The 14,025-nt window shown below is 39.0% G+C and overlaps 1 protein-coding gene across 1 annotated transcript in view; it reads left to right on the forward strand.

Annotated features, from left to right (window-relative positions):
• Vps13B (vacuolar protein sorting 13B) overlaps nucleotides 1-13,834 on the forward strand; it is an 85,553-nt gene extending 71,719 nt beyond the window's left edge. The window contains 5 exon segments of the mRNA XM_071669425.1: nucleotides 613-783; nucleotides 7,268-7,434; nucleotides 9,465-9,671; nucleotides 10,148-10,297; nucleotides 10,493-13,834. Coding sequence (XP_071525526.1) covers nucleotides 613-783; nucleotides 7,268-7,434; nucleotides 9,465-9,671; nucleotides 10,148-10,297; nucleotides 10,493-10,723 — 926 coding nt within the window. The 3' untranslated portion in view covers nucleotides 10,724-13,834.
• Nucleotides 13,835-14,025: the final 191 nt, after the last annotated feature.

Consider the following 14,025-nt stretch of genomic DNA (forward strand, 5'->3'; position numbering starts at 1 on the left):
CTGTCAAAAAATCTTATGCATTATTTTATATTTTTATGCCATTACCTTTTCTTTTTCCTCGCATATAAACAGCTTTTTCAGTAGCTTTGCCATACTACCCATTCATAATCCTTCTTCCTTATGTCTTCCTTACTTACGAATTGGAAATGTGTACTATTAGTCAGTTTTTCATATTAGCAGACCGCCATTTTTTAAATGTGAAATAACTTTTCAGGAAGTCTCTTGTTAACAGAAATTCATCATTTTGATATATGATGATGTATGTTTGTTTGGGCAGGGTACGTTCAAGGCAGTTGAGAACGTGTTTGGTATCTATAGTATGGAAGCTGTTCGTTGGGTATGAGGAGACCTATTATATGTTGAATCAGTGTTTGGTATATTGAAGAAATATATAGAGTTTAGTCATAAAATCGTAATGATTATCATCATTCAGTAGAGATTAGCAACTGTAGTTCATAGTTGATCATGAAAGTCTGCACCATGATTGGAGATTTCTTGAGTGAAGAAATATTTTTCCTGAAAGTGATTACTGTGCTGCACATCTCATGTTTTCCATACAGGTGCAGAGGCTGCTTTTACAGTGTGCTTCCCATCTCTGATTTTTCCTTACAGGCACAGTGGTATCTTTAACTAACCTGGCCAGCTCTGTGGCTCGTAACATGGAGCGATTGTGTCTCGACAAAGACCATGCAGAACGCAGTGAAGCAGGACGACGCTATCAACCAACTGGTCTTGTACATGGGCTTGTGCAAGGGCTTTCAGCATTTGGAATTTCTCTTTTAGGTAAGGTTTTAATTTTTGAGGGGAGAATATCAAGACCTGCATCAGGATGCAGATGCTTCAAAGTGATTATTAGTTCTGCTTATCCTTTCATTTATGTATTCATTCCTATATACTTGCCCACCAATTATGCCAAAACTGTTGCTTGGAACTACTTAACATATCAAAGTGGTATGTCATTATTCACATCTTTTCGTGTCTAGGAGTACCTTCTGGGGCCTTTGCTTTTATGATCACATTAACCTTTTGAAAATGTTTGCTAATGTACTTACAGAAGGGCTCTATTTGACTTCATTACCTGATTTAGTCTCGGCTGTGGTTCCTTATACTTATTTTTTTTTTTTTTTTTTTTTGCTGTCTCCTGCGTTTGCGAGGTAGCGCAAGGAAACAGACGAAAGAAATGGCCCAACCCACCCCCATACACATGTATATACATACGTCCACACACGCAAATATACATACCTACACAGCTTTCCATGGTTTACCCCAGACGTTTCACATGCCTTGATTCAATCCACTGACAGCACGTCAACCCCGGTATACCACATCGCTCCAATTCACTCTATTCCTTGCCCTCCTTTCACCCTCCTGCATGTTCAGGCCCCGATCACACAAAATCTTTTTCACTCCATCTTTCCACCTCCAATTTGGTCTCCCTCTTCTCCTTGTTCCCTCCACCTCCGACACATATATCCTCTTGGTCAATCTTTCCTCACTCATTCTCTCCATGTGCCCAAACGATTTCAAAACACCCTCTTCTGCTCTCTCAACCACTCTCTTTTTACTTCCACACATCTCTCTTACCCTTACGTTACTTACTCGATCAAACCACCTCACACCACACATTGTCCTCAAACATCTCATTTCCAGCACATCCATCCTCCTGCGCACAACTCTATCCATAGCCCACGCCTCGCAACCATACAACATTGTTGGAACCACTATTCCTTCAAACATACCCATTTTTGCTTTCCGAGATAATGTTCTCGACTTCCACACATTCTTCAAGGCTCCCAGAATTTTCGCCCCCTCCCCCACCCTATGATCCACTTCCGCTTCCATGGTTCCATCCGCTGCCAGATCCACTCCCAGATATATAAAACACTTCACTTCCTCCAGTTTTTCTCCATTCAAACTCACCTCCCAATTGACTTGACCCTCAACCCTACTGTACCTAATAACCTTGCTCTTATTCACATTTACACTTATATGTCTCATATATTGCTAGCTTCAAACCCATCTTGTTATGGGGAAAAACCAGAATTATTTTACCAGATTTTTTCCAGATTCAAAGTAAGCTCCTTGTAGAAGTTTTCAAGATTTATCAAGTTTTTCAACCTTGACTTTAATTTTAGGGTTGTTTGGAGAATTTTTTGTGACCTCAAGATGTTTATTAAATGCATAATATGTATGAAATCCTCGGGCCAAACTTCATCATATTTTCATAAGACTTTCTTTGAGTGATTCAAGACTGGAGTAGATTTTGTAGACCTTGGCCTTATTTTGAAGGTTTCCACGGGAATTTATGTTGTTGCCTTACATGTTTCCAGTGTGTAAGACATTGAAAATTCTCTGACTATATCTACAAAATTCAATGTAAGCTTTCCATAGAGAATACCAACAACTGATTGAATACTGTTGACTTCAAGGTCATATGTAAAATTGTTTGTGATACCTTTAAGGGACCTAGGCATTATTAGAGTATTTTCATCTCTAAGCACAGCTTACCTTACTGCTGCTGGATACATTCTGATTTTACCAAATTTAGTTTCATTAGATATTAGCTTAAGTTCACCTGAACTCTTTGAAGGATTGTATATTATCAAAACAATCAACCAAGCTTTTCTTGATATTACTTATCAAGGGTGTAAGGCATGTGTGCAAGTAAGATGAGAGGAGACTGATTGTTTCCCAGCAAAGATCAGTCAGTGGCAGGGGTGTGTGATGTCCCCATGATTTAATTTAATAATGGATGGGGTGGTTAGGGAGATAAATGCAAGAATTTTGGAGAAAGGGGTGAGTATGCAGTCTTTTGTGGATAAGAGGGCATGGGAAGTGCGTCAGTTGCAGAAGTTGGTGGCTGGGTTTGGAAAAGTGTGTGAAAGGAGATTGTTGAGAATAAATGTAAATAAGAGAAAGGTTATTAGGTTCAAGAGAGTAGAGGAACAAGTTGGTTGGGATGAGAGTTTGAATGGATAAAAATTGGAGGAAGTGAAATGTTTTAGATATCTGGGAGTGGACGTAGCGGCGAATGGAACCATAGAAGTGGAAGTGAGTCATAGGGTGGGGGAGGGGGCAAGGGTTCTGGGGGCAATGAAGAATGTGTGGAAGGAGAGAATGTTATCTCAAAGAGCAAAAATGGGTGTTTAAAGGAGAAGTAGTTCCAACAATATTATATGGTTGCACAGAGGAGGGTGGATGTGTTGGAAATGAAATGTTTGAGGACAGTATGTGGTGTGAGGTGGTTTGATTGAGTAAGGAAAGGGTAAGAGAGATGTATGGTAATAAAAAGTGTGGTTAAGGGAGCAGAAGAGGGTGTGTTGAAATGGTTTGGGCATATGGAGGTTGACAAAAAGGATATATATGTCAGAGGTGAATAAGGAGAAGCAAGAGACTAAATTGGAGATGGGAGAATGGAGTGAAAAAGATTTTGAGTGATCTGGGACTGAACATGCAGGAGGGTGAGAGGCATGCAAGGAATAGAGTGAGTTGGAATGATGTGGTATACCGGGGTCAACATGCTGTCAGTGGACTGAACCAGGGCATGTGAATCGTCTGGGATAAACCATGGGAAGGTCTGTGGGGCCAAGATGTTGATAGGGGGCTGTGGTTTTGGTATATTACACATGACAGCTAGGGACTGAATGTGAATGAATATGGCCTTTTTTGTCTGTTTTCCTGGCACTAACTTGCTGTTTCCTCTGGGGTGGGGTAGCGACAGGAATGGTTAAAGGCAAGCAAGTACAAATATGTGTCTGTATGGATATGTCTGTGTATGTATATGTTGGTATTTATTATTTTTTATTTATTTATTATACTTTGTCGCTGTCTCCCGAGCCAGCGAGGTAGCACAAGGAAACAGACGAAAGAATGGCCCAACCCACCCACATACACATATGTTATGTATATGTATATATGTGTATATGAGTGGATGAGCCATTCTTCATCTGTTTCCTGGTGCTACCTTGCTGATGCGGGTTAACAGCGATTAAGTATAAAAGTAATGATGGTAATAATAATAATATTTATATATATATATATATATATATATATATTTTTTTTTTTTTTTTTTTTTTTATACTTTGTCGCTGTCTCCCGCGTTTGCGAGGTAGCGCAAGGAAACAGACGAAAGAAATGGCCCAACCCCCCCCCCCATACACATGTACATACACACGTCCACACACGCAAATACACATACCTACACAGCTTTCCATGGTTTACCCCAGACGCTTCACATGCCTTGCTTCAATCCACTGACAGCACGTCAACCCCTGTATACCACATGACTCCAATTCACTCTATTTCTTGCCCTCCTTTCACCCTCCTGCATGTTCAGGCCCCGATCACACAAAATCTTTTTCACTCCATCTTTCCACCTCCAATTTGGTCTCCCTCTTCTCCTCGTTCCCTCCACCTCCGACACATATATCCTCTTGGTCAATCTCTCCTCACTCATTCTCTCCATGTGCCCAAACCATTTCAAAACACCCTCTTCTGCTCTCTCAACCACGCTCTTTTTATTTCCACACATCTCTCTTACCCTTACGTTACTTACTCGATCAAACCACCTCACACCACACATTGTCCTCAAACATCTCATTTCCAGCACATCCATCCTCCTGCGCACATCTCTATCCACAGCCCACGCCTCGCAACCATACAACATTGTTGGAACCACTATTCCTCAAACATACCCATTTTTGCTTTCCGAGATAGTGTTCTCGACTTCCACACATTTTTCAAGGCTCCCAAAATTTTCGCCCCCTCCCCCACCCTATGATCCACTTCCGCTTCCATGGTTCCATCCGCTGACAGATCCACTCCCAGATATCTAAAACACTTCACTTCCTCCAGTTTTTCTCCATTCAAACTCACCTCCCAATTATATATATATATATATATATATATATATATATATATATATATATATATATATATATATATGTATATATATATACTGTATGAGAGGACTTTCATCCACCAGTAGGTCCTGAAACTTTACATTGCTAGAATAACCAGACTCCCTATTCATTTCTTTTATCCTACTTAATTTTTATCATGGATGGGGTTGTTAGGGAGGTGAATGCAAGAGTTTTGGAAAGAGGGGCAAGTATGAAGTCTGTTGTGGATGAGAGAGCTTGGGAAGTGAGTCAGTTGTTGTTCGCTGATGATACAGCGCTGGTGGCTGATTCATATGAGACACTGCAGAAGCTGGTGACTGAGTTTGGTAAAGTGTGTGAAAGAAGAAAGTTAAGAGTAAATGTGAATAAGAGCAAGGTTATTAGGTACAGTAGGGTTGAGGGTCAAGTCAATTGGGAGGTAAGTTTGAATGGAGAAAAACTGGAGGAAGTAAAGTGTTTTAGATATCTGGGAGTGGATCTGGCAGTGGATGGAATCATGGAAGCGGAAGTGAATCATAGGATGGGGGAGGGGGCGAAAATCCTGGGAGCCTTGAAGAATGTGTGGAAGTCGAGAACATTATCTCGGAAAGCAAAAATGGGTATGTTTGAAGGAATAGTGGTTCCAACAATGTTGTATGGTTACGAGGCGTGGGCTATGAATAGAGTTGTGCTCAGGAGGGTGGATGTGCTGGAAATGAGATGTTTGAGGACAATGTGTGGTGTGAGGTGGTTTGATCGAGTAAGTAATGTAAGGGTAAGAGAGATGTGTGGAAATAAAAAGAGAGTGGTTGAGAGAGCGGAAGAGGGTGTTTTGAAATGGTTTGGGCACATGGAGAGAATGAGTGAGGAAAGATTGACCAAGAGGATATATGTGTCGGAGGTGGAGGGAACGAGGAGAAGTGGGAGACCAAATTGGAGGTGGAAAGATGGAGTGAAAAAGATTTTGAGTGATCGGGGCCTGAACATGCAGGAGGGTGAAAGGCGGGCAAGGAATAGAGTGAACTGGATCGATGTGGTATACCGGGGTTGATGTGCTGTCAGTGGTTTGAATCAGGGCATGTGAAGCGTCTGGGGTAAATCATGGAAAGTTGTGTGGGGCCTGGATGTGGAAAGGGAGCTGTGGTTTCGGGCATTATTGCATGACAACTAGAGACTGAGTGCGAACGAATGGGGCCTTTGTTGTCTTTTCCTAGCGCTACCTCGCACACATGAGGGGGAGGGGGATGGTATTCCATGTGTGGCGAGGTGGCGATGGGAATGATTAAAGGCAGACAGTGTGAATTGTGTGCATGTGTATATATGTATGTGTCTGTGTGTGTATATATATATATATATGTGTACATTGAGATGTATAGGTATGTATATTTGCGTGTGTGGACGTGTATGTATATACATGTGTATTGGGGTGGGTTGGGCCATTTCTTTCGTCTGTTTCCTTGCGCTACCTCGCAAACGCGGGAGACAGCGACAAAGCAAAAAAAATAAATAAATTTTTATCATACTTATCTTGTTTTTTATTGACTAGCTTTATTATATGATTCTGTAGTTTTTACCTTTTATTTAAGATTCTTTGGTTCATATTTCATGATTTTTATTTTTAATTTATTTTTTTCTCCAGTTGTATGTATGGATGGTCATAAGTTCCATAGGTCGTAAGTAGGGGATTAGGTGTATACTGTACTAATCGCACATACCATTTTCCCAATAGACCCCCCTAAGGTGCTTTTCTGTCTTCCACTCTCTTCTGCCATTTAGTATATGACATTCTACCACCTCACTCATCCTTTGCTATCCTTTTAATTTTTATGCCAACAACTTCACTATCATATCACAACATGCAAAGAGTGAGTTTCGATTAACTTATAATACCTCTGTCATTGTGAACATTGGCATACCAGCCACCCACCCCTCACAAACTACCCACCCCTTTCAGAAACAGAAATGTCATCCCCACCTTACTCTTCAGTTGCCTGTGCAACAGATGTTTCTGCCTCCAAACACATTCATGTGCACACCGCCCTCCAGACCCTGAATATATTTGTCATCTCCCTAAATGTTTTCAACAAATATCATTTATTGCAAGCATACAGGCACAAAATATACCCCACACTATCCTTTCCTGTTTGATCTGCCACCGTCTTTCTGAAGACTCAAAACATTTAATCCTCAATGGGCCATGACTGAAACAGCGCAGACAAAACCTCAGTATCGTTGCTCACCAAGACTTGTGGGACCATCCTCTGGAAATGGTAAACTGAGTACCCTTAGAGAAATCCTGATGCTGCAACAATAGTAACAAAATATAGCACACATAAAGCTGATGGATTATTTTCATTAGATTTTGATGTGATTGTTATTTGTTTCAGGTGCTGTAGGGGGGTTGGCACATCAACCCATGCAGGCCATGATGAATGATGGAGTGAGTCCCAGTGCTGTAGTGGGAGGTGTGGGCAAGGGTCTTATTGGCATTGTGACCAAGCCCATTGGTGGTGCTGCGGATCTCCTGGTGCACACTGGTCAGGGATTATTGCAGGTATCAGAATTTGACCTATGTTTTGTAATACATTGCTTGTAGAATATGTTCACTATGTTCCTTCTTCAGAAACAAAAAAAATATTCATATATAAAGTCAGTTATAAAGTGGATGAGAGGTCTAAGGTCCTAGGTCCATTAAGGAGCTTGTAGAGAAAGAGGTCATTGTCTGCAGGGGCGAAAATGGAAATTTTTTAAGGAATAGTAATCCTGAGTAGTTGTTGATGGATGTGAGTCTTGGGCCCTAAATACAAAAGCTAAAAAAGGAAGTTGGATGTACTAGAAATGAAACAGGTGAAAATGATATGTGGTATGAAGTTAGTAAGTGCACAAAAGGAGTGAAAAGGGCAAACAAAATGTTTGATTTCATAGGTAGGGCCTTCGAATTTAGGTAAATCATCCTTACTCTTTACAGTTCATTGATTCATTCCCATCTTGAATATTGTGGTCAGGTTTGGTCACCCTACCTAAAAACAAAGACATACAATGGAGGGAGGGCAACATCTAGCTACCAAGATTATTTTAGGATTAAAAACAAATCCTATGAGAGCAGATTGAATGACTTGAACCTATTTAACTTAGAAAAGAGAAGGCTAAGTTTTCACATCCTTCATCCATAATAAAAGGTATGATATCAGTAGATGCTTGTCCACTGGGACTTGGTAACCATATGGCAACCTGCTGATTCCTCTAACATCACAGTAAGGAGATGAGGCAGTTTCATGCAGCCAGCCCCTCCTATGATTCTCTAAGTATGGTGCAGTGCAGGCTAGGTGACCATGGCTTGATGTTGGCTTGTTGTGTTGTCACTTTTTTTCTTATCTTTGAAAGATGTCTGATTAGTATAATTTTCTACTATTTGTGGTTTCATGATATAAGTACTTCGTGGTATCGGTGATATGACTTTTCATCTGCTGCTGCAGTGTAGTTGCAATCTTAGACATTGTCTTGATTGGTCTGTTCCACAAGATCTTTTATGTATATACTGTATTTGTTTTCATGTTTTCATGAATTTTATCTTTTTCTTTGATAATGCAGTTATAGTTTTTTTATTTGTTATTATTAGTATTTTATGATGGTGCTGTGGTGTGGAGCTGAGTCAAATAGTCATACTTGAGGCTAAAAGCAATACCAGTTTGTGTTATAAGAGTTTAAGGTCACTAGTTCAAAAGGTTGAAAGGTTTGTTTCTCAACTGAATGGGCTGAAAGTCGGATTACAAAAATTCATTTGTTTTGATTGCCATTTCTCGAGTGACCACTCTTAGGTCTTTTATGTGAGACCTTCTTGTTATACAAGGAAAGTTGCCTATACTATGGCTTTTTTAAGTAATGTGTTATTAGATTAGAATAACGATTAGGTTTATGGTATTTTGACATTCACCTTTTTTGATGATAGTTGTGTTTGGATCTAGCTGACTTCCCCTATGTGGCTTTAGATATGCTGCCATAAGAGGTGGATGGCCTAGAACAGGGGTCAAGTCATTGCTGAAGGTAGGCTTTTTATTTTTTGCCATACTTAGATTTTCTCTTGGTTCCATCTGCATGTGAATCTGCTGTCATGTTCATGGGATACTGTCCATAGATGAAAAGTATTGGTTTTGAAGGATGAAAGACCATTTTTCTGCTATAGACAGAGCCTTGTTAGCATCTCTTCTTTTCCCTACCCTTCCTTCCTCTTTCTAATTTGAAAAACATTTGTTTCATTCTTGACAGCAGCAGGACGGTCACAGATGCCACTGATTAGGGAAGTATGGGATGGGCTGGCTGCATGGTGCTGCATCACCTCCACATTTTACAGGCTTTACAGGCTTTCTTTGTTGCTACGTGGTTGTTTAATGCTTTATCAGTTACCTGCTGGTCACACATGTTTTTTGATGGTTGTAGAGGAAGAATCCTCATGTATACACCCTGTTTTGGAGGATGAATCAGTGACTTAACCCCCATCGAGCAAGTGCCCTCTCTCTATCTTTCTCCCAAATGCACATAGTGCTCCACCAGTGGCTCATGTAAAAGCTACATTTCTTGTTACAGGGTGCAGGATGGCACCGAGAACAAGTTCCACGTTATCATCCCCTTATAGAGCCTCACAACAAGGAAGTAAATGCTCCCCTTAAGCTGGTGTGGAAATTGGTTGCTGCATTACCTCAGGAGTGCCGTGCAGTACTTGCAGCTGTTGATGCCACTTATCTTACAACTGCAGGAACTTACACCCCAGTTACAGTCTTACTGACACCACAGGTAAGAGCAAGATCAGCTGAACTTCATATCTGTAATTGGTTCAATATCTAGGGAATGCTTGGATCTGAAATTATAGTCCCAATATATTGAAATTCCTAATTTTTCACGAAAATATTGTAATCCCTTATTTTCCGTTTTCTAGTATTCTTAATATCATTACATGGAGTGGATCAAGAGAGTTGACTATTTAAATTAGGTGATTGAGAACAAACACCTCAATAGAGCAAAAGTATTATAGTTTTGATAAAGATGTTTAGGTAGTGATATCCATAAAAAACACAAAGCGATCATTGCAGAGGGAGCTGTTCTGATATCACTCAAATAAACAGGAGGAGCCATATTTAGTATAGGCTGATATGAAACTCATATGGGAGTGGAACTAAGTTGATTTGTTGTGGTACTAAGCATATATGTGTAGAAGGTAATATTTGTCTTCTCTTTTGAGATTATTGTCAGTAAACATGAATTTTGGACAGGTACTTTTCATTCTGAGTGTTGAAGAGGATGCACAGCAGCATGCTCTGCCTTTGGCTGAGGTAACATGGCGAGCACATCCCTCAGACCCAACCCTGATTTACATTGAGAAAATTCAACCAGAGCCCAAGCCTCAGAATCCTGATATGGAAGTAAGTTGATGGACTGATACAATAAGTAGATAACACATGCCTGCTTTTCTTGATTTCTTTTAAAGATTGCATTAGGATAATACAGTTGGCAAGCTGGTGTTGGATATCAAAGAATTGAAATGTGGTTTCTGAGTTGTAAACTTCTTATGAAGTTACTTTTCTTTTAAAGAGCAGGGCTTTGCAATTCTTTTGCAGCCTGTGAGTGGCTGTCCAGAACGTGTTGCTGACTATGTGCGTAGCACCTGTAGTGAGGGTGTAGAAGCTGTTGGATTAGATTCTACACCTGGATCATCTGAAGAAGGTGATCACATACCAGGACACCTGACCCGCATCAAGCTGTATATTTCTCCCCGCTTAAGGCCAGCTTTATTATCTGCCATCAACATAGCAGCTCGAGCTAGTCAAGGAAGAGGATTTATTGTATGATGAATAAGGTTTAGATGAGATACTATTAACAGTATTATCCTGCTTGTAACCTCTTGACCATCCATACCAACCATCCATCTTGTGAAGTTCAAATTTACCAGCTGAACAAGTAGGCTGTGGCATAATAGCCTTTATTTTCTATCTATTACCTTTCAATGATTAGTATATTGTTCAAGTACTAAACATCCTTTGGTAATTTGATTGATCTCATCCATTATGTGCATTGGAAGCTAGCACCAGTTTTCATTTCATTTTGTCTTCTTTGGAAGATTTCCTATATCTTGGATGGGCTGACTGAACAATATTTGTTCTAAGATGAGTAGGATATTGAACAATATTTGTTCAAAAGCCATTGCTTTATTATCTTGAGTATCCAGAATCCAGGAAAATGGTTTTATCCTGTATGTCAATTTGTGACGCTTGCATCTTTTAACCTGTTTAGTCATTTCTTCTTCATAGAAGCATATAGTTTGCATTTGGAGAATATATACTGTACTTTGATATATGAAATGAACATTAATGTTCAGGTACATAAGAGATTCATATGCACATGTTCTGAGAGCAGTGTGCCCTATTTTTATGTAAATCATTTAGTTGAGGATGGTAGCATGTCATATTACATAAGAGGTGAGAGATGATAAAAAGTTTTAAAAGTTATGTATAATTATGTGGGTTAGTTTGGTTATATGATATACTTAAGTTGGATCAGGGTCTCCATTTTACTGGGATATAAAAGTTCAGGATAATAAAGAAGGCATATGCATACAAAGTGTGAAAACATTTGTCAAAAATTAGAAATACATTGAAGAAAAGACTTTTCTTGTCTTTAAGTCTGGCAAATCTCTAATCATCTATTCATGATCCTGAGATATTGTTGTGCACAAATTAGAAGACTTTGTGAACAGATTTTTATTTTCTAATATCTGCCTTTATGAAGTGCTTCCTCAATAGCCCTGTTTCTCTGTACGAAATTCCAATATCCAAATTGCCTACTTTCTTGTTAGTAGGTTATAAATGAAGATTCAGGGTAGCATTTCCATTGATTATAATTTGACTGCTGATACATTTGCTGGGGCACATGTAGATGAAAGTTATTCCTCAAAACCTTCATGAATGTACTACATCTTTCTCATATGTGTAAACTGATTTTTTTTATCTTCTGAATTACTGTACCACAAGATTTTTATACTGAAAATATATTTTAATGGAGATACACTATGCATTACTGTGATAATGTATGTGTGAGAAGACTAGCTGCTGTATATATATGATAGCTCTGTTTTAGGGGAGGTTCTAAAGAAAAAATATTACGTTTTGACTGATAATGTTGGTTTTAACAAATGTGGTACATCAGCTTGCTATAGTTCTTCCGTATGTAAATTTTTTGCTGTGATATCTGCAAATGTGTGAGTGTATGTTTGCTTATAGTAAGGTTAAACACACACAAACAAAACATAATGAATGTATGCATAGATTTCTTGCATTCCATAAAATGCATCTAAGCCCTCAGTCAGATTTTACTCTTCATGATGATGATACAGTCTTGCTGAAGGTATTGTTTCACTCACAGTGTGGCTGTATGTAGATAAAGTTTGGTAACATCTATATATATTTAGTATATATAATCCCACAATCCCATTTTAGGTGTTAATGTACTCTGCCTGCATGTGCTTATGCCACGAATGAAAAGTCACCTTCAGGAGGTTGTTTCATTGGAGTACAATCTCATTGAAGAACTTCTCATTCCAAGGGGGTTCATCCTTTCTCTGCTACTACTGAGTGTAGTGCATCCTTGAAGTCTCAGGAACCCCAGAAAATGGGTCCTAGGATTAAATGATGATGATGGTAATAAGAGCAATAGTGATAATGGTAATAATGACAATGATGATATATGATATAGGGCAGGTGATTGGTTATATTTGTGACTAAACAAGGTTTGAAGATTTTATTTCTCTTATATTGAAATAGATATACAGATATACATAACGTCAATATTCATTTCCATTATGGTAAGGCATTACCTGGTACATGAACTGGTTCCTTGGTATATTCAGTTATGTCATGGCAAAATTTTGGTAAATGAACTACCATTCTGTTAGGAAAAGGTTTATCACTATATGAGGTGTTCTAGGAAAAGGTTTATCACCATATGAGGTGTTCTTGGGCTCTGCTTGGTAGTGGTAACACTGTGAGCAGCATGTCACCTTCAACAAGGCTGTACCATTGTCAGTAGATGGAAAGGAGTCCAGTATTGTTGAGGACTTTCCTGCCAAAAGGAGCCCACCTTATCCTGCCCCTGTTTGGAGTGCATCCTTGAGGCTGGTGGAGCCCCATACAAGGGGATGTAGTTTTACATGACAATTAGATCTTTTACAGTGTCTGTTCTTCATCACCCTACAGTTAGTTAAGTTGAACTTCATCAGTGAAAAGATTTAACCACAGCTGAAACCTGTGTAGGTCTCCTCACAAGTTTGCAATACTGTAATTACCTATTTATACAGTGTTGGGCAGGAGAGTTATGCCTTTGTAGGGGGGCTCCATCTGTAGTTCTTGTAATGCCGTCTCACTCCCATTTTTATATGATGTATCCATATATGTTTATGTGAGTGTTTATTGCTTGTTTCAAGTTTACATAAACATGTGTTTTTGTATATGTTCATATTAGTTTGTGCATATATTCATGTCTCCATCTCATAGTGTTTCTGTAATTGGGTGTGTTTGCAGGTAAGCCTATACTTGTCCATATTCAACTTCCTGTTCACATGCACAATATTATATTTATTTATTTTGTTCATTTATTTTTTGATCACTGTTTTTGTGTTTGGAGGAGTAATGCATCACCTACTGATCTCTTATTCCTTTGACCATGTGTCAGTGAGAACTTACTGATATGCATTTGTGTATTTGGTTTTTGCACATTTACAAGGATGCATTCTACACCATTATATGTAGAGGTAAATGTATATAATTGAGATGCAAGATGTATACTATACTTATGTTTGTTTTTGCTGTACCATAATGAATAATGGCACAAGTGATTGAAGTGCAAGATGTACATATTCATAGATTTGACTTGAATTTTGTTAAGTCGTCATAAAAGTTACAATATTAATGTGTATATTCAGTATCTATCTTTTTTCTGCCATAGATAGCATTCAAAGGATGTATGCTAGATCATTCTATCCTGTCAGCTAATGATAATCATCATCATCGTCATCATAAGCAACCCAGGACCAATTTCTGAGAAAGAATCGTGTTTTCACCAGGATCTTTTCTTGAAGCTCCTTCTGCCAAGGCTGTGC

This window comes from Panulirus ornatus, chromosome 14 (assembly GCF_036320965.1).
Source record: "Panulirus ornatus isolate Po-2019 chromosome 14, ASM3632096v1, whole genome shotgun sequence".
NCBI classification, from domain to species: domain Eukaryota; kingdom Metazoa; phylum Arthropoda; class Malacostraca; order Decapoda; family Palinuridae; genus Panulirus; species Panulirus ornatus.